The sequence below is a fragment of the Perca fluviatilis genome, chromosome 8 (genome assembly GCF_010015445.1).
Source record: "Perca fluviatilis chromosome 8, GENO_Pfluv_1.0, whole genome shotgun sequence".
NCBI classification, from domain to species: Eukaryota; Metazoa; Chordata; class Actinopteri; order Perciformes; family Percidae; genus Perca; species Perca fluviatilis.
In genome coordinates, this window is record NC_053119.1 from 36,575,751 (window position 1) to 36,596,184 (window position 20,434).

The following is a 20,434-nucleotide window of genomic DNA, read 5'->3' on the forward strand; positions in this document are numbered from 1 at the left end:
TCAGACTAACAACTTAAGGATAGTTACCCTCTGCTCTACCGTCAGAACTGTAGCATTCTCCGTCTCACTCTGATCTCGTCTCCTCCCTCTAGCCTGGAGTCATAGATAAGTTCGCCGGGGACACCAGAGCCATCATTAGTAAAGTGGCTCTAGAGGCTGAGAACAAGGGCCTGTTTGAGGAGGCGGTCAAACTCTACGAGCTGGCCAAGGTGAGCAGACCTTTCCTCTGCGATCTCTGCATCCATATACTGCACTTGTGTTTCTGCAAAGCTGCTGTCATTTGCTGCCATTGGTTTAGAGACCTCTCACTGTTTCTCTCTATTTGTCTCTGTGTAGAACCCAGATAAGGTGCTGGAGTTGATGAACAGGCTGTTGAGTCCAGTCATTGCCCAGGCCAGTGCTCCCCAGTCCAACAAGGAGAGGCTAAAAAACACTGCAGTGGCTATTGCTGAGAGGTACGGACACACACACGCACACTCTTATATTTAATGTGTATTTCTTCTAATCTGTTTGTTGCATTTGAGCTGCTGTAGTGAGGGAAGTCTATCTTATCGCACACACACACACACACACACACTGAATCTAATTAAGAGCATCATATAAAAATGAAATAATTTCCTCTTTCCACTGCAGGTATCGTTCTCAGGGCGTATCCGGAGACAAGTCCGTTGATAGCACTTTCTACCTGCTGTTAGACCTGACAACGTTCTTTGATGAGTACCACGCAGGTCACGTTGACAGAGCCTACGACGTGAGTGCAACCCAACATTTTGTCACGCACCTAGTTTGTGACACCGCGATTCCTGTGTTGACGTGATGCTACTGCGTGGACTACGTGAGGCTCCTCTGTTAATGCCGTCTCTTCTCTGTGTGTCCTTGTCAGGTGATGGAGCGTTTAAAGCTCCTTCCGCTCAGCCAGGACAGCGTGGAGGAGAGAGTGGCTGCTTTCAGGAACTTCAGTGATGAGGTGAGATCAAGATCTGCACACTCAAAAGGGACTTTCAGACTTTCTCATAATACACTACACAGCATTATTCTTTTGCTCTTTCTAAAAGTGTCCTCTGTGTCCCCAGGTGCGCCACAACCTGTCTGAAGTGCTGTTGGCCACCATGAACATCCTGTTCACTCAGCACAAACGCCTGAAGGGGGTGCAAGCGGGCACGCCAGGGCGACCACAGAGGACCATAGAGGACAGAGACATGGTGAGAAGACAGACTTTGATAGAGCAGAGGGACAGCCTGAAACAGCTGAACCAGATAAATAGTAAATTAGGGCACAATAGATGGATACTGCATTTGCAAGACCCATAACAAACATTGGTACTTTGTAGTTTCGAAAGTATATATATATATATATATATATATATATATATACTTTCGAAATATAACCCCGAACACTGGCATAATCACACCATATAAGCAGAAACATTTTTAATAAGGATCGCTTCGATTTTAATATTCAAGAATTGTGACAAAAATTTGTAGTGAGACATTTTTTAATTGAAATATAAGCATGTTATTGGTAATTGTAGGAAATACGTAATGTGACACTGTAAATTAAAACCTCAAACATATTTTGAGCATTTTTATAATGTAATGAAGTTTGTTACTAATATGCTTGATACTCTATATATATATGCAAATGTATGATAATCAGTAGTATCAGTAAGTCTGATAAGATGTACAGAAACAGTGGCATTATGTTAACACGCTACATGCCGCCACCTTCTTTCAACAGCAACTTCGCAGCCAGGCCAGAGCCCTGATCACCTTTGCTGGTATGATTCCCTACAACATGGCCGGGGACACCAACGCAAGACTGGTGCAGATGGAATTACTGATGAATTGAGACTATTTCAACAAATGCACACTCACACACACACACACACACACACCTTTTGCAGACAAAGTCATGTTCTCACACACTCACTTGTCTACCATTTCCCTTTGTATGGAATACTACATTCATCATTATGTTAACAGATACATCCTTATATCACCCATCTGAGTTCCCCGTTATTGTCTGGTCTTTTTTGTCTCTTTTTTTCAGTTTTGTTGTTTCATATTTGTATCTTTGATTATTTGGAATAAAAAAAAAATAATAAGTTTACTTTTTAGTTGTCTTTTTTTTATTTCAAACCACTAAATGTTTATTGCATCTTTTTGTTTTTTTCATTTTGCCTGTTTTAAAATTAATTTTGCCTCAATTTTAAATTGTTTTCACAGTAATCGTTGCATGTGCAGAGCAGTCAAGTCTTTGATTTTCATGTAAGAGACATGAAGGGCCAAAGGACAGCAAAACCGTTCTGCATCTACTATGAAACTTAATTCAATATCCATATTACATTTCAAATTGGACAGTTATAATATCAAATGTACCCAGAATTTGTTTTGCTGCTCCTCCATGGAGGTCCGGAGAGTGGGGTTCTTATACAACGCCTCATAACAAGGTGTACAAATTTACAGATTGAAAGGAAACCTAGTCCTCCATACTGTCATCCTAATTTGTGCACTTTTTTTATTCTTATGTACAAATGATAACCACAATGATCAAACAAACCTCAGTTGATACAATAAGAGTACAGTTGTTTTGAAAGAGAGACATTGTGATTTTGTGTTTGGGAGCAGCTGCAGGTATTAAGGCTACGTTCAGACTGCAGGCAAAAGTGGCCCAAATCTGATTTCTTTTTTGGGGTGGGTCAAATGACCAGGTTTTTTTTTCAATGCGGCCGCAGTGTGAACAACCAAGGCGGATTTGATGCAACTTTTACGTCAATCTACAGCGACATTTGTCACAATTATGCACCGCCGGGAGTTAGCCCTAGACACAGACAGTAACATTAAAAACTTGACTAGGCCTACAACATGGAGAACAGTGATGGAGCAAGTCAATGGAGGGAGAGCGAGGTGTTAGACCTAATTAGTGTATGGGGACATACTTCAAGTCAATCAAAACTAGAAGAATCATACCGTAACCGCTCCGTTTTAGAAAGACACACAGAACTCTAGTGAATTTGCAGCCATAACCCCGCAAAAGGCCAAAATAGCCAATTTGGATCTCTTTCTCTTAATTCTTCTCCTCCTCAGCACCTGCTCATTAATGTTACAGCTGCCATTACACAAACATTTTGGAAAAAAAAGCGAAAACGCTTACTTCCTCCATAACCTCCCTAACTTTAGTGTAACAGCATGCTGCGTCTGATGTCATTGTTATTGTTCTTTTGCGCATGCGGGTCAGTTCGAAACCGCAAACGGTTCACACTGGAATCTGATATAGGCCACATTTTAAAAGGTGATGTGAACAGCCCAAAAAAAAATCTGATCTGAGCAAAAAAATCAGAATTAAGCATTAAGACTTGCGGTGTGAACGTATTAGCCTTAGACACTAAGAAGAGGAATCTTGTTGGAACATTGAGGTCAATATAAAGTAAACCTCAAACTCTTCAGTTGATGAAAGGAAATTAAGAATTGTCAGTTTCAGTTCAGTTCCCTCTGGTTTAACATGAGTAAGTTACTGGCCCTTAGCATGGATGTCGCCATGTTTCCACAGGCTGTAGTGCAGACACATCCTGTCCCCCCTGGCAGATGGTTGGTTGGCTTGAAGTCGACTGCGGGACTGGAGGGACATTTCTCTCTGTCTCTATCAAGAGGAGTAATGTCTGGGGGTAGCCAAGGGAAGAGACATTCCTCTTGATCAGTGATAAAGGTTTCACAATATTTTACTAGATGAACAAGTTTTGGGGATGCAAGTTTCACGTATTATCTAAGAAAGTCAATTTATCGCTGTGTTGTCCCAGTTTTGGCATGTGTTTTTCCTGTTGAATAATGTGAAAAGGGGTTGTGAAGAATGCTCACATCTGCTCTTATTTGAAGTTTGCTGGACGTCATGGTCATGGTTCAATGGTCATTAATTGGTCTCAAATGTCATTTAAACTGTCAACAGTTTTACCTTGAACTGTAATTTCTCAAAGTGTAATGCTTAAATGTAGCATGGCTTGAATGGTATCACCCAGCATACTGTACCACAGGGAGACACCCTAGCAAGCATCTGGAAAAAAACACATATTAACAGTTTAACAACACCTTTGGAATCTACTTAAACATCCAAGAAAGTATCCGGCAACAGCCTACCAATACATTTAGCAGCAAAAACTGGTGTTGGCTGAGGTTTGCAAGCCACCAAGCACAAATCTTCAGAAAACAATCACCCATCATCCCCTCTGTTTAATGTGTGACCCACACTCTCTGTCCTTCAGTCTGGCCTGAGAGAACACAGATGGAGGCTCATTCTGTCTTGGCTGCTCCACATAACTCTACCAGCGATGTTGAGTTCAGCCATGGCCACAGACAAATCAGAGCCAAGTACTATGGGGATCCATGCTGTTGTACTCATCCCAGTGCTGGGAGCAGAGACTCACCACTGCCCCTCCAACACTTAATAGTACGCCCGACAATCTGAACCCCCCCGGCACGTACATTACATCAGAGTAGCTATCCTCAACTAAAATCTGCTGCACAGGCTCCTCACCGTACACGAGTTGTTCCTCTTTCGGTGGTTTTTGTCTCTTTGTGTGTTTTAATACGTTCCAGCAGCAGAAGACATGCCTCTCAGGTGTGTGTGCCGCAGCTGGTGTTGTGAATCAGGCCGATGACAGACACCTCCTATAACCCGGCTATTTCACAACACCAGGGTGGCACTGCACCCCTGCCGACGAGACCAAGAATCGCCACGTGATGCTGCTGTGCCCAGGGATGTGATGCAGGGGCTGCAAGAAAAAATTAATAAAATGTGTTGTGTTTACATGGATTTGTCGATGTACACACACAGCTAAGGGTGCTTTTAAAAATCTGGGAAATTATTTCAGTGTACTGTAAAGTGTTTTGCTGTGTAACATCAATTGTGTCAATTACACCAGATGTGCTGAATTGTGGCTTTTCCACCCATTCATAACATCAATTTAATTTAATTTTTTTTTTCCCCACTTAATGATTTGGACATTCAAATTCACTCAGTTATCAGAACCACAAATGTATACTGAATAAAATAATGTGAAGATGAATTCTTCCCATTAGGACAAAACCAAGCTACATTAACAGGTGCAAATGCTGACATATTTCTCTCCAGACGTGTCAAATCTTTCTTACTCCTTTGCTCTCTTAATAAATAACATTACCAATATTTCCTCTAAATTGTTCTGTCGCTGTTTGGGTCCAAATTATGTGCGCAGTTGAGGTTGTAGCAGCACAATTAAATAATAATTTACAGCTCATTTCAATTTTTGTGTCATGAGGTTTCAATGGAGCGGGCTATTGGCACGCTTCTAAACAGAGAATAGATTTTTTTTAAACCATATGCAGCCAGTTGTAACAGATTTTTCCATCCTTTGTTGCAAACAACCCTGCCCATCTGAATGTTTGTAGACCATTTTTATTTTTCACCGTGAAGGCTTCACAAGCCATCACTACAACATAGGCTACATTATCTCATTTTTAAGGCATTCTAGTCTGCCACCAGATGGATGCTGCAAACCTGCATCATAAATCACAGTGCCTCTCTTATCAACAACTTATTCTGGCTCTGATCTGTCCCATCAAAGACAGATGGCCTGCACTCAAATAGTAGAGAGAGAGAGAGAGGCAGGCTTGCTTGATGATTTCTGAGAATATGAATTGCGGCCTGCGGGCGTGACCAGCTGGCACTGTAGGAAATACACTGACCCACTTATGGCCTTCCCTTAAGACACTGTTGAGCCCCACACTGTTTTGACCTGCTGACACTAAAAAAACAAATTTATTCCTTCTCTACCAAAATCGTTTTCCAGCTCCCCTTAAATGTTTGTATGGTTTGGTTTAGTATGTGAGATCCAAAAGAAGTCACCTTAGAGATTTCCAAATCCAGTTAGGTATTGATTCGTAGTTTTTATTGCAGTGGACATTTTAGCTGTATTATTCCTGTTTGATTTGTAGTGCTAGTTCACATACTAGAAGTGGTGATTGCGTGGGTAACTTAAAGGGATAGGACGAATTTTTTAAAAGTGGGGTTGAGATAGCTGCTACCTCAACCCCACTTTTATGTTATGTTATATTATATTATATATTATTTATGTTATGTTATTAGGCTATTATACGTGGTCTGAATAGTAGGCCTAGATGGCGTACTAACCCTAGACTCACCCTAGCGGCAACAAATGTAATTTGCCGCCAGGGTCAACATCTTGATGTGGGTCTGGCTTGTCAGGCTAGGAGTTTGTGCTATTGTGTGACTTTAGTGTCTGGAAAGGGTTAGGAACTAACAAACTAACCTGTAGACCGCCAGCTAGGCTACTGTAGGTAACGGATAATAGCCCACACCAGGGATCATCAACAGGGGGTCCTCAGAGTCAATGCAGGGGGGCCTCCAAATTATTGTTAATTTTTTTAAGTTTTTGCGAAAATTAAAAAAAGTCTTAACATGAATCCAACATATTATTAGCAAATATATATCCCCACTGCTTACTGGCCTATAAGTAAGGTAGTCACTAAGGTAGCCACCGACAGATAAAGTTAATCCTAAGGATTCACTGTGCCACATGTATGTGTAACATTAACACCTGATTTATAAAAATAATGCCAACAATTATTAGGCTATTTACCTGTATTAGCTTAGTATTCTATGCAACAAAATAAAAAAGGTAGACCTACCTTTTTTTTGCATAGAATACTAAGCTATTGTATAAAGGCTTTAGGCCACCCTACACATTATTGTAGGCCCAGTTTAATATGCAACTTCATTTTAGACAATATATGTAGTAGGGGTCCCTTGCTCCGTGTCTTTCAGTTAAGGGGTCCTTGGCTTAAAGAACGTTGAAGACCCCTGGCCTACACTGATTACGGATAAGCACTGAGTTTTGGCTGACAATAGTGACATGTGGAGGAGACCCATGGCATTTTATTTTAAAACCTAATAATTAAACAAGGCGAAATACAGCCAGGTTATGTAAGAGAACTCACCAATGTATTCTGTGAAAGGTTAGACATAAATGTCAATGTGTAGCCTATAGGCTGTCTGGCAAAAAGATAACTCTTGGTTCGAACAATTCAATTTCTCCTGTTCGAGAATGGTCGGTTTTTATCGCGAGCACACACAGGTCACTGCGAGCACGCGAGCGCCACAGCCCAAAGTGACAGGTGGGCATAATTGGAGGGCAGCAGGTGTTGAAAATGAAGACAACGGAGGGGAACGTTCCCGTGTGACTGAAAACAAACTTCATATATATCTGCGCTAAACGGTAGGCCTACGGCAATGATTCAAATCGGCTTGAAGGTGGGTGTGTAGATAAAGAGCATTATTGATAATTCATAGCCTATAAGCTACGTTTGGACAGGCTAATGTGATGATGAAGTTTAGCTAGACGGTAAATCAACTATTTAACACTTTACACAGTTAAAGTGTAAATGTTCATTCTTCAAACCAGCTGAGCGTGGTCCTCGTGCTTCTCCTCGGCTTCACGCGCCAACGTGTTGACGGTGAGGGTGTCTATGTGTTGTATAAAAACGTCTAAAGTGCTGCAGCTTCGCGAAGAATTCTAACGCGGAATCATTTCTTCTACAGGTCTCTGCAGTGTGCAGCATTGCAATGACCGCACGCGATGTCTTCTGTCTAAAGACCAAAGAAGTTGCAAATGTACCATTGGATATTATGCTGACCAATGTGACAAAAGTAGGCCCGTTTTAAAATATTCAGTTTTTACTTAATGTTTTTGTAATCCACTCTGCTTGAAAAGTATTTGTCACAAAATGCTCAGTTAGAGTGTGTGTGTGTGTGTGTGTGTGTGTGTGTGTGTGTGTGTGTGTGTGTGTGTGTGTGTGTGTGTGTGTGTGTGTGTGTGTGTGTGTGTGTGTGTGTGTACTAAAAATGCATCATCAGCTGGCAGCCACAAAACGACCTGAAACCTAGTTCTTAGGAGACTTGGTTTTACACAGCCGAAATAAGTGAAGGGAAATTCAATTTTATTTATAGTATCAAATCATAACAAGAGTTATCTCGAGACACTTTACAGATAGAGTAGGTCTAGACCACACTCTATAAATTCCAAAACCCCAACAATTACAGTAATTCCCTCAAGAGCAAGCATTAGCAGTGGCTGTTGCGAAATGCTTTCCATACTTTTGTCAGGACTTAAAGTAACCACCTGAGCCTGTTAGAGGGGGGGGGTGGAAGCACTATTTGTGAACACACTGATGGTGCGCATTTGCCTCTTAGAACTACGTTTTAGCTCATTTTGTGGCTACCGGTTGATGCGCTCTCCCTCAATACTGGTCTATATAAAGATATTCTTCTCCCCATCAGTCTGGTACACACGCGTGGGGAAATAGGGCGCAGGTTGAAAAATACTGAAGTTTTTCATTAAAACTGATTTGGGTGTGACTTTATTTTTTTTTTTTGTGTAAGTAGGCATGTTTATTTTGCTTATAAATTATGAAATGGTACTATAATATAGTTTAAGTTTATTTTGCTTTTACAATAAAAGGTTTGATCATAAAAAAGGAATTGCTATGTGTATTTTATTCTGGCTAAAGTGAATTAAGTTACTAACGCAAAGTTAAGGTACAATTTGCATGGACATTTCTGAGTAGAATGTAGGTAAAATAAGTAATTTGACAACTTAATATAACCTAAACATTTTCATGAAATTTAAGTAGATTTACTTTAAGGTTGTTAGTCATGTTGATTGTACTTAAATAATTGAGTTAGCCTTACCATAAAAGAATCACGGAATTTACTCAATAATGGTTGAGTTGGATTTACTTAAAGTCCATGCAAATTGTTACCTTTAATTTTTTTTTTTTAAGTTGAGCCACTATATGTAGCCACAAATTTAGGAGCCAATGTTTTCTATCTATCTATCTATCTATCTATCTATCTCATTGGCTCCTACATTTGTGGACCCTCCCTGCCTGGTAACTAAGCTGATAAATAATCTCAATGACATCATCGTCATCTTTTTCCTCCAGAGTCACAGGAGACATTATACAACTGTTTTCACTTTAACAGTGTAAAATCCATTTAGGTAGATCTTTTTTTTTTTTTTACACATGTAGGCCTAGTTAAATTGCCTGCAAAAGATGAACATTTTGTTTTTTCCGTATTACACAAACCCCTAAATCAAATTAGTAAATTTGATGCGGTTAGTATAGCTGTACATCCTCAACTTAAATGCTAGTTGATGAGGGGTAGGCTATTGATCTCTCTTAGTGACTGGAGCGAGTTGCAGAAGATGCTAACCCTCCACGCCTTCATTCCATTACCTTCCTTTAACGGGATAGTTCCGATCTTTTGAAGTGGGAATGTATGAGGTTTATCTATAGGTGTATCACCTACAGTAGATGGTTTGGCACACCCCCAGTTTGGAGAAGCAGGCAGGAATACTACACGGAAGCTAAGAAATGTACTGCTGTGGACCGTGGCTGCACTCTTTACTGTGTACACGCAACCGTACGTGTCCTCCTGTAAATCTCAAGCAGTCACTTGTCTTACACACCCAACTACCTTACCTTTTCTTTTTTGCAGATGCAAACATCAAAGTTCTGTGTGGCAGAGACTACATGGCAATCAGAGCGACCGAAGATTTCTTTAAGTACCACAACGTCTCGCTGGAGTCCTTGCACTTTCCCAACAAATCTTGTCGTACTCAGAGAGAGGTCGTGCACGGTGTGCCGCATTATGTGTCCAGGATATCTAAAGACCAATATCTAACCTGTGGAGGCAAGCCGCTGGAGGTACAACTGGAGCATTAGCTCCGTTAAATGCCAAGCACAAATCTGTCTGTCGTTCAGAGTGGAAACATTATTTTAGCAGTTATCCCTGTCAGTAGTGAATCAGTAGTTTTTCCTTTTTTCCCTTCTTACAGAAAAACAATACTCACATCTTCTATTCATTGAGTCTACTGTCGGAACCTCGGGTTAATGGAAACATCGTCAGAGATCCGCTTATTAAGATAAACTTCACATGCATCCATCCATATGTCAAAAGAGCCAGCCTGACCTTCCCAGTCATCCCCTCTTCCAGGTAAGGAACAATGTTGAATTAAAAGATTTTAATTAGTGCAGTCAGTTAAACGCGTTATTAACACCGTTAACGCAAACCCATTGTCATGGCGTCAATTTTTTTTATTGTGAGATTAAAGTTCTTTTTTGCCTAGCAGACTTAGTAGTAATGTTAATAGTAATGTTAGGAAAAACTACAACACCACATCGGATCTAGCTTGACCGGAAACAAAACGGGCACGCCGCACACACTTGTTTGGGCTTGCGAGCCGGCCAAAGAGTAGTAGGCTAACGTTACGTTTGGAGTGGATGGCGAGCGCGACACACCGAAATGGATGCCAATAAGATTCTGAATGGAAAGTTTACTTTTAAAAAGCTGCCAAATGGTTCAATTGACAAGACCAAAGTGATCTGTGTGTTTTGTTGTTGTGAACTGAGCTATCATCGCAGCACGTCCAGTCTGAAATGCCACCCTCGTCAAAGCCGGGCGACAAAAGCACAAAGCAAGCCGATCCACTTTTTCATGTTAAGAGCATTAAAATGAGAAAAAATAATGGACAAATGGGACAAAAAGAAATCAAGGGGCATTTAGAATAGATAAAAATGTGCGATTAATTGCGAGTTAACTATGACATTAATGCAATTAATTGCGATTTAAATATTCAGCATTTAACGGCAGTCTAACGGCATCCCTAAGCCAGACTACGTTCTGATTGATGCTGGCTTCAGACAGGACGCCGAAACTAGAGTTGCAGACCATGAGCTTGCGGACCTCTGCAAGCCGCCAGCCTCCTGTCTGAACCCAGCATGCAGCTCAAACATGTAGTCCTATGGCTGAATCTCTTTCTCCATGAGGGAGCGAGTAAATGTGCTTTCACTTTTATTTGGGAAAACCAAGTTAAACTACAATATTAGTAGTATTGTTTACATACTTTAAAACGTGTGTGGAGGGGAACTTGAAGCGGGACTTTATTCCCAGGCATTGCGCCTGGGAATTGTACCTGTCCATTGACCATTTAAGTTAATGTATGTTAAAATGCTAAGAGGGAAAGCCCTTCTGTTCTAGTGCATGCTTCTGTGGTGAGATTCCCAAATTATTTTGCACACATGCAAATCTGAGGGGTTGTCCCAAACCGGACAGCCCCCTGACGGTCTCCGGAAACATGATTTCACTGTGCTCTGCAATCTGAAAACATTTAGTACAGATTGAAATTGTTTTTGTTCTCAGCATAAAGGCTTTTTCTTTTGTTTTCGTTCCTCTTCTCTGTACACACACACACACACACACACAAACACAGTGAGACGGTGATGCATGTAGATGAACTTGATGCCACTATACAGATGATGTTGTACACAGATGACTCCTACTCTAAGGCCCACAGCAGTGCCCCCACCATTGAACTCCGAGACAAGGTAGGCTCATCATCCAGTTTAAGCACATTTTGGTGAAGCTATTTGTATCGTGTCAGTGATTGGCTTTGTGCGTCCAGGTGTATGTGGAGGTGACGGTCACAGAGCCTGCAGATTTTTTCCTGCTAATGGTTAGTGGGTGTTGGGCCACACAGTCTCCCCAGCCGAACACTACAGAGGGATATGTTCACACACTGCTTCGGCACGGGTCAGAATCGCTCAATATCGACAGTTCTCACTTTTGTCGTTTTTTTTTAACTATAAACTCCAGTCAACCCATGCCTACTCTTCACTTCCATCTCTCTATCCAGGTGTGTGGATGACCAGACTGTGTCCTTTTTTAACGTGAGCGCAGGACAGTCTGGCCAGAACGGAGAAAGTTCCACCGTTCGCTTCAGCTTCGACATGTTTCGCTTCTTGGCAGAACCTCACGAGCTCTATCTGCACTGCACCGTTCAGCTGTGCGAGCCAGACGACCACGAGTCCTGCACACCTGTGAGCTCATTCATCTTACGATCTTTGTAGTCTTAACCCTTGTGCATTAGGGACATTTTTGGCTTTTTAATTTTTCAATCATTATGGCTGTGTTTTTTTTTTTTCTTTCCAATCTTGGAAGTTAGACCTCAGCTCCTAATAGTCAATAAACTGTTTAGCCAAAATACAGGCACTCATCCCTGCAAGGCAAGTTTTAAGGATGCACATTTCCCCATTAAATCCCATACAAGATTGTAGTTTTTACTATTTTCCACCATATTGAGCCATTTTCTTATGTTTGCTCTATGGGGCAAATGCATGTTATTTTCCTGGTTTTCACTAGGGGCATTGCTGCAGTATTACTTTGCACTGCAGTGTTTGATGCAATGCATCAACATCTATGATGTTGCTTGCCATCATCCACCTAGAATTGAGTGTAAAGAAAACTACATTTTTACTTTATTTCATATAGTGGTATTATGTAAACATACTGGCACCTGAATGGTTAATATTTCCAGAAATTAATTAATTTTTGTTAGTTATAATCAGGACTGAAGTTGGTCAAAAGATTTAACTTTAATGGTAGAAAACACATTTTTGTCCTTCAGGGACATCAGAGCAACTTTATTTTTTGGGGGGCATATCCGCCTTTTAATGTTTGACAGGATAACTAGATAAACTCTCTAGAGAGAGAGGGGGAAGACATGCAGGAAATCGCCACAGGTCGGACTCAACCCTGTGCGCCTGCTCTACCCACCGAGCCAACCCGGCCACAGAGCAACTGTTTTTAAAGTGAGGCACAAGGTTTAAGTTGACTACAACCTTGGGCGACCTCTAGCTCATCCAGTAAGAGCGTGCTCCCCATGTAGGCCGAGTCCTTCGCGGCTGCCTGGGTTCGAGTCCGACCCGCGGCCCTTTGCTGTGTCGTCCCCCATCTCTCTCCCACCTTTCCTGTCTATTCACTGTCACTATCAAATAAAGGGAAAAGCCCCCACCAAAATAAAGAGGACTATGACCTTAGGCCTCATATTTGTTACCTCTCAAATACTGTGAAAATATCAACCTATATCTTGGCTGTTTTTGTTTTCTTTACAGAACTGTAATTCGATCAGTAAGAGAGAAGCAGTGAGAGCCGACCCCACTCTGGACCTTCTGTCGTATGGACCAATTAGGATTGAAATGCCAGACAGACCTCAATCCAGTAAGCTCTGTTTCTTTATCACTGTTGCTCTACTTCTGCCCCTTCAAAACTGTCTTTACTTTTTCCTGTAGATCTCATTGAAAGCAGTCCTTTCCCACTGTGGATACCACCTTGTCTTTGGTGTTTTTGTTTCAGATATACTGATGACGGTGGTGCTGCCTGTAGCAGGTGTCTGGACTGTGGGCTTCTTCCTTATCATCCTCATCACTGTGGTCAAGGCAGGCAGCAGGAGGCTCGCAAAAATGGGGGAGCACTGACAACTCTTGTGTAAACTTGAATAAAAATTTAAAAAGCTCCTTATCTTTTATTCTTGTTCCCGAAACAAGTGGAGAGGAGGAGAAACTACATTTTCCATCAGTGCCCATGAAGTACACAAACTTGTTTTGGAAGACATTTACATCAGTGCAGTTGATCTATAGTCTAGTAAGTTGTACAAAAACATTCTATTACTGCTGACCACAGTAGTTAGGTCATGTCTGGGAACTTTTGCATGTAACTGATATAAGCAACAGTATTATATGGCTGGCTGCAAATAATCAATGACGTACTTCATTTAATGCTGCTGCTGCTAACCCACACAGATGAGTAAATGTTAGAAGAATCACGATTTTAACGTTTGCGCAAAGTACAAATGTAAACATTTCTCTTCTATTATATATTATCAATTTATTACAAAAGTTGCACATATACGGTCTATAAAAATTACAACTTTATGCTCAAGTTGTGGGCTGCAGTGGCATGCCGTGTATTATTCTGGACCTATAAGTGCAGCCAGGGGACAATGTTTTGACGCTTTAGGTCTAAAAACGGGCGATACAAATAAAATGTATTGATTTATTGTCTATTGAGGTAAATGCATGGAAATCATTAGGGTGACAAATCAAGCTGGATTAATTAACGATGCAATAATTAATCTAATGATTGGTTTGAAGTGAAAACTGATAAATATCTTTAAGATGCTCCTTTTATTTAAAAAAATGTAATGCTCTTAAAAGGTCAAGGGTATAAAAAAACATTTGCACTTAAACATGAGAAATGTGGCACTTTACAAACAGGTCTATTTTTTTATTGTGTTTTTTTTCATTTAAATGTCTGGAAAAGCTCATAAAATAGTCAAATCATGTTTAGTTGATTTTTGTGAGTTTATATAGACTATATGTGACTGTTAAATATTGTCTCAAATTAGTCACAACTCCTGAATTGAATCGAAATTGTGTTGTGGTGGACTCTTATATCAGTAAATATCTTATTGTCCAAGAATATATCGTATAGTGATATAGTATAGCTTGATTTACACCTAGAAATCATACTCCTATGGTAACATCTAGACAAACAAGTCTGATCATTTATATTTGGGTTACATTCACATCCATGGTCATGTATCTCTCCCTTTCTAACGCACACGCACGTGCATGCGTCAGTATCGTCATGGAAACGTAATGACGATGGACCGAGGTACGGGTATATAAAGCTGTCAAACATTCCAATCTCTCCTTTTGCATCTGAGTTTGACACGAGTTGACACGCTATTGCAAAAATCTGAACGCTGAAAAGCTGAACTTTTGGAGAACAAACTTTGTTTTGGTGGATAACTGTGGACTATTGGGTAATTAATTACTGTTACTGGAAAAGCTAACAACTGTGATAATGTCTTTCAGTCGGCTGCGATCGCCTGCCTGGGAGGGACACCTGCAGATTGGAGCTGCCGGTGTGTCCGACAACGACTATGAAAGTAAGAAAACTTCTATTTTCACATTTTTCTTCTTCCAAATTCATTAATTAATTTCTGTAAATTCCTTAAAGCTATTTCCAGTATGAAAGTAATATAATTTATTGAGTTTAAAGGTAGCTAGCTAAAGAATAAAGTGGGCCTTACTGGGGAAAATACATTTGGTGAGAACAGCTAGCTAGCTAGGCTAGGCTACACAACGTTTCTCCGTGTAAAATCATTATTTCATGTTTGGAACATAAACAAAATTCCCGGGACAGGTGCAGAATGTATTAACAATCATTTAGTGATTTGACAACATTTATTTTTGTGTGAAGGGGTCATTGTTCGCAATTTTTTTGGCATCGAAAGTTTACCAAACAAAATGGCGACTGGGCACATTTTCGAATAATGCCCAAAACTATTTTCTTGGTCACCATGGAGACTGCGGAATTTATTAGGAAGGTACGTTAGAGCGTGCAGGAATCATAATGTACATGTATGAAACAAACCAACTCTGCCTCTTCCTAGATACATCTATGCATAGATATAGACCAATATCTATGCCTCTTCCTCCATGAGGAGAGTCGAGTTTAATTGTTGAAGCTTTGCTTAAAATCTACAATGATCTGTTTGCAGAAGCATCTACTTTTTAAGTTCAAAGTTGGATGTTTTTTCCTCATTTGTGAACCAGTGTACTGATATTCTTCAAAAATCACTTACAATATTAATTAATTTACAATATACAATATTATGAGTTTAGACAGTTGTGTCTAACTGCTATGGCATGCAGTCAGTCTCCTAACACTAAAAGCTTTTAAATGACAAGCAGACTATAGGGAATGATGGATTTATTAAATACAGTTCCGTGAAAAATGTCTTCTGGCATTAGACTCCCCCCAGAAACACATGTTCACTCCAGGGTCTTCTCATTCTATTATGTTTGAGGGGGTCATTTTTTGTGTGTGCAAATTCGAAAGTTTACCCAAACAACTGGGCACATTTTTGAATAATGCCCCAAAACATTTTTTGTTGAGCACCATGGAGACAGTGGAATGTATTAGGAGCATATGTCAGCATTTTAAAGCATGCAGGAATCAGAACGTAGCCTACATGTATTAAGTAAACCTATGAAACAAACCAAATGGGCCTCTCTATATCTATGCCTCTTCCTCTACGAGGGGAGTTGAGTTTAATTGTTGAAGCTTTGCTTAAAATCTATCAAGATCGGTTTGCCGAAGCATTTACTTTTAAGTTCAATTTTTATTTTTTTTTCTTCCCATTTCTGAACTAATGCACTGATATTCTTAAAAAAGCACCAACAATATTATGAGTTTAGGCAATTGTGAAGAAGTAGACCGACTGTTACACGGCATGCAGTCAGAGTCTCGTAACACTAAAAGCTTGTAAATTAAGCAAATTATGGATTCAATTCATACAGTGCCGTGAAAGGAAATGTCTTCTGGCACTAGACTCTCCCAAAAAACACCTGTTCACTCCAGGGTCATCTCATTCCCAATAAAATAACAAAGGTGCAATATGATTGGATACAGTTGTGACTCATTGAAATGGATTGCAAGTAGCGAAACTAAACTAGTTTAGAAACTTAGCACAACATTATAATCTTTCCAACAGAAGCTACTTCGTGTGTGGATCTATTGGTTTCCAATCTGCTAGATATGTCTTTTATCCAGCACACATCCTATTGGGCACAAGGATGTGCGTGTTTTTTATTTTTTTATTATTCCTTTTATGTAAATATATACAACAACAATATAAATATGCATGCATCTTCTTTCATCAGGTGGCTCCTTTCAAAATCCAGCCTGCGATGCTGGACTTGCTGAAGTGTTCCCCCAGCTGATCAGAGCCATCAACCTCCCTCGCTACATCGCTGAGGATGTGGCACCAGAGGTCGAGGTTGAGGAAGGTGAGTATATCGCCCCACTTTTGTATGATGATGATGAAGATGAGGAGGATGGGAGTGTTTTTCAGTATGAAGATGGTGAGATGTCTTTCTACGCGCTCTCCTCTGATGAAGAAGAGGAAGAGGATGACGAGATGCTGGATGACTCCGGTTACGACAGCATGTTGGATGAGGAGGATGATGACCATGTTGGACATCGCTCTCCTCTCATCCAGCGGCCCAGGCTACTAGTGTTGCCTCCTGTTTCCCCTCGTCTTCCTCCTGTTCTTCCTGCTGGTGCTCCCCTCCACCTTCACCCATCTTTTGGGATTCAGTTGCTGTACCTCAGAGACTGATTGTCAGGAACCTTCTGGTACCTGTTCAGAAATAGCAGCCTGTGGAATATCAGCAACTACTTGAGGATAAAACTGAGAGGATTCTGTCTTCAGCTTCCTGCCTGCACCCTCAGCGTCTCACATGAGGAGATGGACGCAAAACCTTATGGAGGGAAGTAGCTCGGAAGAGTCGGCTCCCTGAATTCCTGGCCTCAGCCGTTCCACAAAAAGGAGCGGCGCAGAGAGCCGGACGCAGGTAAGTGAGAAAAGGCCGAGGAGGTTTTGTGAGTAGATCCAGTTCCACCGACTCCTAGCCTCAGCTCCTCCACAAAGAGGACTAGCGTTTCCTCCTGTTCCCACTGTTTCTTCGGTCCACCCTCATTCTTTTTTGGGGGATTTGGTTGCTGTTCCTCAGAGACTGATTGTCAGGCACCTTCTGGTACCTGTTCATAAATAGCAGCCTGTGGAATATCAGCAACTACTTGAGGATAAAACTGAGAGGATTCGATCTTTGTGGTCGTGGCAGCTTCCTGCCTGCACCCTCAGTGTCTCACAACAAGATTGAGGCAAAACCTCATAGAGGGAAGTAGCTCTAAAGAGTCGGCTTCCTCAATTCCTGGCCTCAGCTGCTCCACAAAAAGGAGCAGCGAAGAGGGAAGTGAGTAGAGGCCGAGGAGGTTTTGTAAGTAGACCTCAGAGAGGCAGAACGCTCTGGAGACCCAGTTCCATTGACGCCTGGCCTCAGCTCCTCTTTGAGGAAGATAACTGCAAGCAAGTTACTGCTAAGAGGCAGTCCTATTTTAATAATTCAAAGATTATCTTACTCACTCGTTTTTATAAGTGTTTGACTTTTTACTGAACCAGAGGTAAGACAATTGTAACAATTTTCTCCTGCTATTGTTTTTATGTAATGATTTAGTTCTCTGTTGTTCTTTGATGTTGTAGATGGCTATATTTGATACATGGTAATAACTAAGAACCTCATTAACAAAGTCTTCTGCTGTTTTTTTTATTATCACCTTTTCAGTGATTATTTATCTTACTGTTCTCACGATGTTGTTCTTTGAGTATTTTCTTCCATACTATAGATAGTTGGAGCAGACCGAGGTAAGGCAATAATAAATAGCCATATTAAGAAAATTCTCCTTTTTGTCTTTTCATCAGTTATTTAATACTTTTGGTGATTTATTTATCTTACTCACTATGTTGTACTTTAATGTTTTTTGTTAAGGTGTATCTGACTAGCCTGACAAGCCAGACCCACATCCAGATGTTGGGTCTGGGAACTCACCATTGACGGAGCTCAATCCGAGGGGCGGGATAAACTGTTGTCTTTCAAATTCCCTCTGCACGCAATAGGATAGCGCTACAAACAGGCAGAGCAACGAAGAAGGTAGCGAAGATGGTTGATAGATTAAACTTTTGCTGTATCTGGTCGGCAAAACTCCGAACACATCTTCCTTTTTTAAGAATGATTTCTGTGCCGTTCTTTTCTCAAAGAAAAGCTGAACTCCAAGTCTTCCAGAAGACAGTTGTTCCCAGCAGCTGCAACCATAAGCCTGCCCACCAACTCTATACACGATGTGATTGGCCTGACCAAAATTAGTTTTTTCCAGCTCGCAAGCCAACGGAGAGTGCCTAGACTGACCCTGGCTACAAAATAAATTTGCTGCCACTAGGGTGCGTCTAGATTTCTAGGCTAGTATCTGAGAGCAGGATGATGATTGATGATGATGATGATGATGATGATGATGATGATAATAAATAACATTAATCTGTGTTACGCCCCAGTCTAGGGGATGCCTAGGACGCAACATGAAAAGGCCCCATCTTCCCCGTCTCCCAAGTAGCCACAAACAATTAGGTGGTTAGATCAACATACGTATTTATTTTACGTAGAAAAGAAATACATACATAACATAGATATATAAGGCTTCAGGGTGGCCTACCACAAAAGTAACAAACAATTCTAACTGGGAGATAAGAAACTAACGTAACAAAAAGAAGGGCAAAACAAATGAAGGGTGAACATCTGCAAGTCTATCTTTAATATTTTAGGGATTATTTAATCTTACGCACTCTGCTGTACTTTTTAAAAACATTACTATAGTTGGCTGAAATGGACAAATACTCGTACATGTCATCGGTTATTTAATGAGTTAGTCATTTAAAAAAAAATCTTACTCTGTTGTACTTTATGTTTAGATGACTATCAGACAGATGTATGGTTATAATTAACATTGACAAAGCTCTCCTACAGGTCGTATTCTCACTTATTTAAAAATTTATTTATCTTACTTTGTTTTTTTCCTGCAGTAGATCAGCTGTTTCCCTGATGACAAAGAAGTTGGACCTCCCGACCAGATGAGAAGCGTGGCTGACTACAAGACAAGTCGGAGAGCGATGGTCACCTGTGTTTTAGTCAACAAATAGAGTAAGCACTTGCTAAGACTGCTAAAGTAGCAAAGGTGACATGAAGTGGCTATAAGCTATACTATAGTTTAGAGCCTGCTTACTTTTCTAAATATGTGACAATACAGATGGTTTATTTAGAGATGGAGTCTGCAGGAGAAATGTGGTAAAACCTCATAATGTCTGTCTTCTCAGAGGATATGTAGTGTGCAAAAACATTTATGAGTTGTTTGTGATTTTATAGGGAAGGACTCTTTGGCATTCCTGGGCCACGTGTGAATGGATGTGGACCAGCTGATCGTCCCAGGACAGGACACTACTACATGTAGCACACAGTGAACCACTCTCCGCACACAGCCTCCTGGGTCGGCCCAGACTAAGCCTTCCTACACAGCCTACTGTTCACTCTTTTTCTTTTTTACCGCTTGACTGGTTTGGTGTTGAATTCAATAAAAGAACATCAGCCATCTGATATGATTCTGTGTTATGTGACTCTTTGCAGTGGTCAAGATATGTGTAATAATACTCCGCTGCAATGCTTCCAAAACAACTATGTACAGTATGTCCCCAGGGGCCTGTTTCTAAAACATGGTTATTCAGATAACTTGGTCAAATCCAGAACAGTTCATTTTACATAAATTTTCCAGATTTGAACACCTTTTACTATATAATAGTTTTGAGGCATCATAAAATCCAAGGTATACAAAGCTTAAATAGAAACTATGCAAGAACAATTAAAGGCAATATTACAAGTGATGGTGGTGTGATATGATTTATAGCAAGTCTATGTCAACGGTGTATATGATTAGTAACATAAAACGTTTTGTTTTACAGCTATGATTAGTAATGTGTGTGTGTGTGTATATATATGTATATATATATATATATATATATATATATATATATAAATCTAATAGTAATCTTATAGAAATATACTATGAAATGCAGTTAAACATTATAATA

The 20,434-nt window shown here is 40.5% G+C and overlaps 2 protein-coding genes and 1 long non-coding RNA gene across 5 annotated transcripts in view; all 3 read left to right on the forward strand.

Moving 5' to 3' along the window:
- The window catches only part of nup93 (nucleoporin 93), a 34,092-nt gene extending 31,983 nt beyond the window's left edge, over positions 1-2,109 (forward strand). Inside the window, exons 17-22 of the mRNA XM_039809156.1 lie at positions 93-209; positions 337-455; positions 634-751; positions 884-967; positions 1,074-1,202; positions 1,738-2,109. Coding sequence (XP_039665090.1) covers positions 93-209; positions 337-455; positions 634-751; positions 884-967; positions 1,074-1,202; positions 1,738-1,848 — 678 coding nt within the window. The 3' untranslated portion in view covers positions 1,849-2,109. The remainder of the gene's footprint in view (positions 1-92; positions 210-336; positions 456-633; positions 752-883; positions 968-1,073; positions 1,203-1,737) is intronic.
- Positions 2,110-7,143: 5,034 nt separating this feature from the next.
- Positions 7,144-13,406, forward strand: zpd (zona pellucida glycoprotein d). Its single transcript, XM_039807571.1, has 10 exons — positions 7,144-7,302; positions 7,454-7,505; positions 7,591-7,698; positions 9,550-9,758; positions 9,890-10,047; positions 11,324-11,438; positions 11,516-11,643; positions 11,747-11,930; positions 13,005-13,110; positions 13,246-13,406. The coding sequence occupies exons 1-10, from the start codon at positions 7,282-7,284 to the stop codon at positions 13,365-13,367; spliced, it is 1,203 nt and encodes a 400-aa protein (XP_039663505.1). The 5' UTR covers positions 7,144-7,281; the 3' UTR covers positions 13,368-13,406.
- A 4,999-nt stretch (positions 13,407-18,405) lies between these two features.
- On the forward strand, positions 18,406-19,943 carry LOC120563368. 3 transcript variants are annotated; one of them, XR_005639939.1, is made up of 5 exons: positions 18,406-18,452; positions 18,565-18,739; positions 18,851-18,923; positions 19,376-19,493; positions 19,716-19,943. It is a non-coding gene; the product is annotated as an uncharacterized LOC120563368 (long non-coding RNA). The 3 variants fall into 3 exon arrangements; XR_005639938.1 differs by having other exon boundaries at positions 18,410-18,452; positions 18,560-18,739; XR_005639937.1 differs by lacking the exon at positions 18,406-18,452 and having other exon boundaries at positions 18,507-18,739.
- The last annotated feature ends 491 nt before the right edge of the window (positions 19,944-20,434 follow it).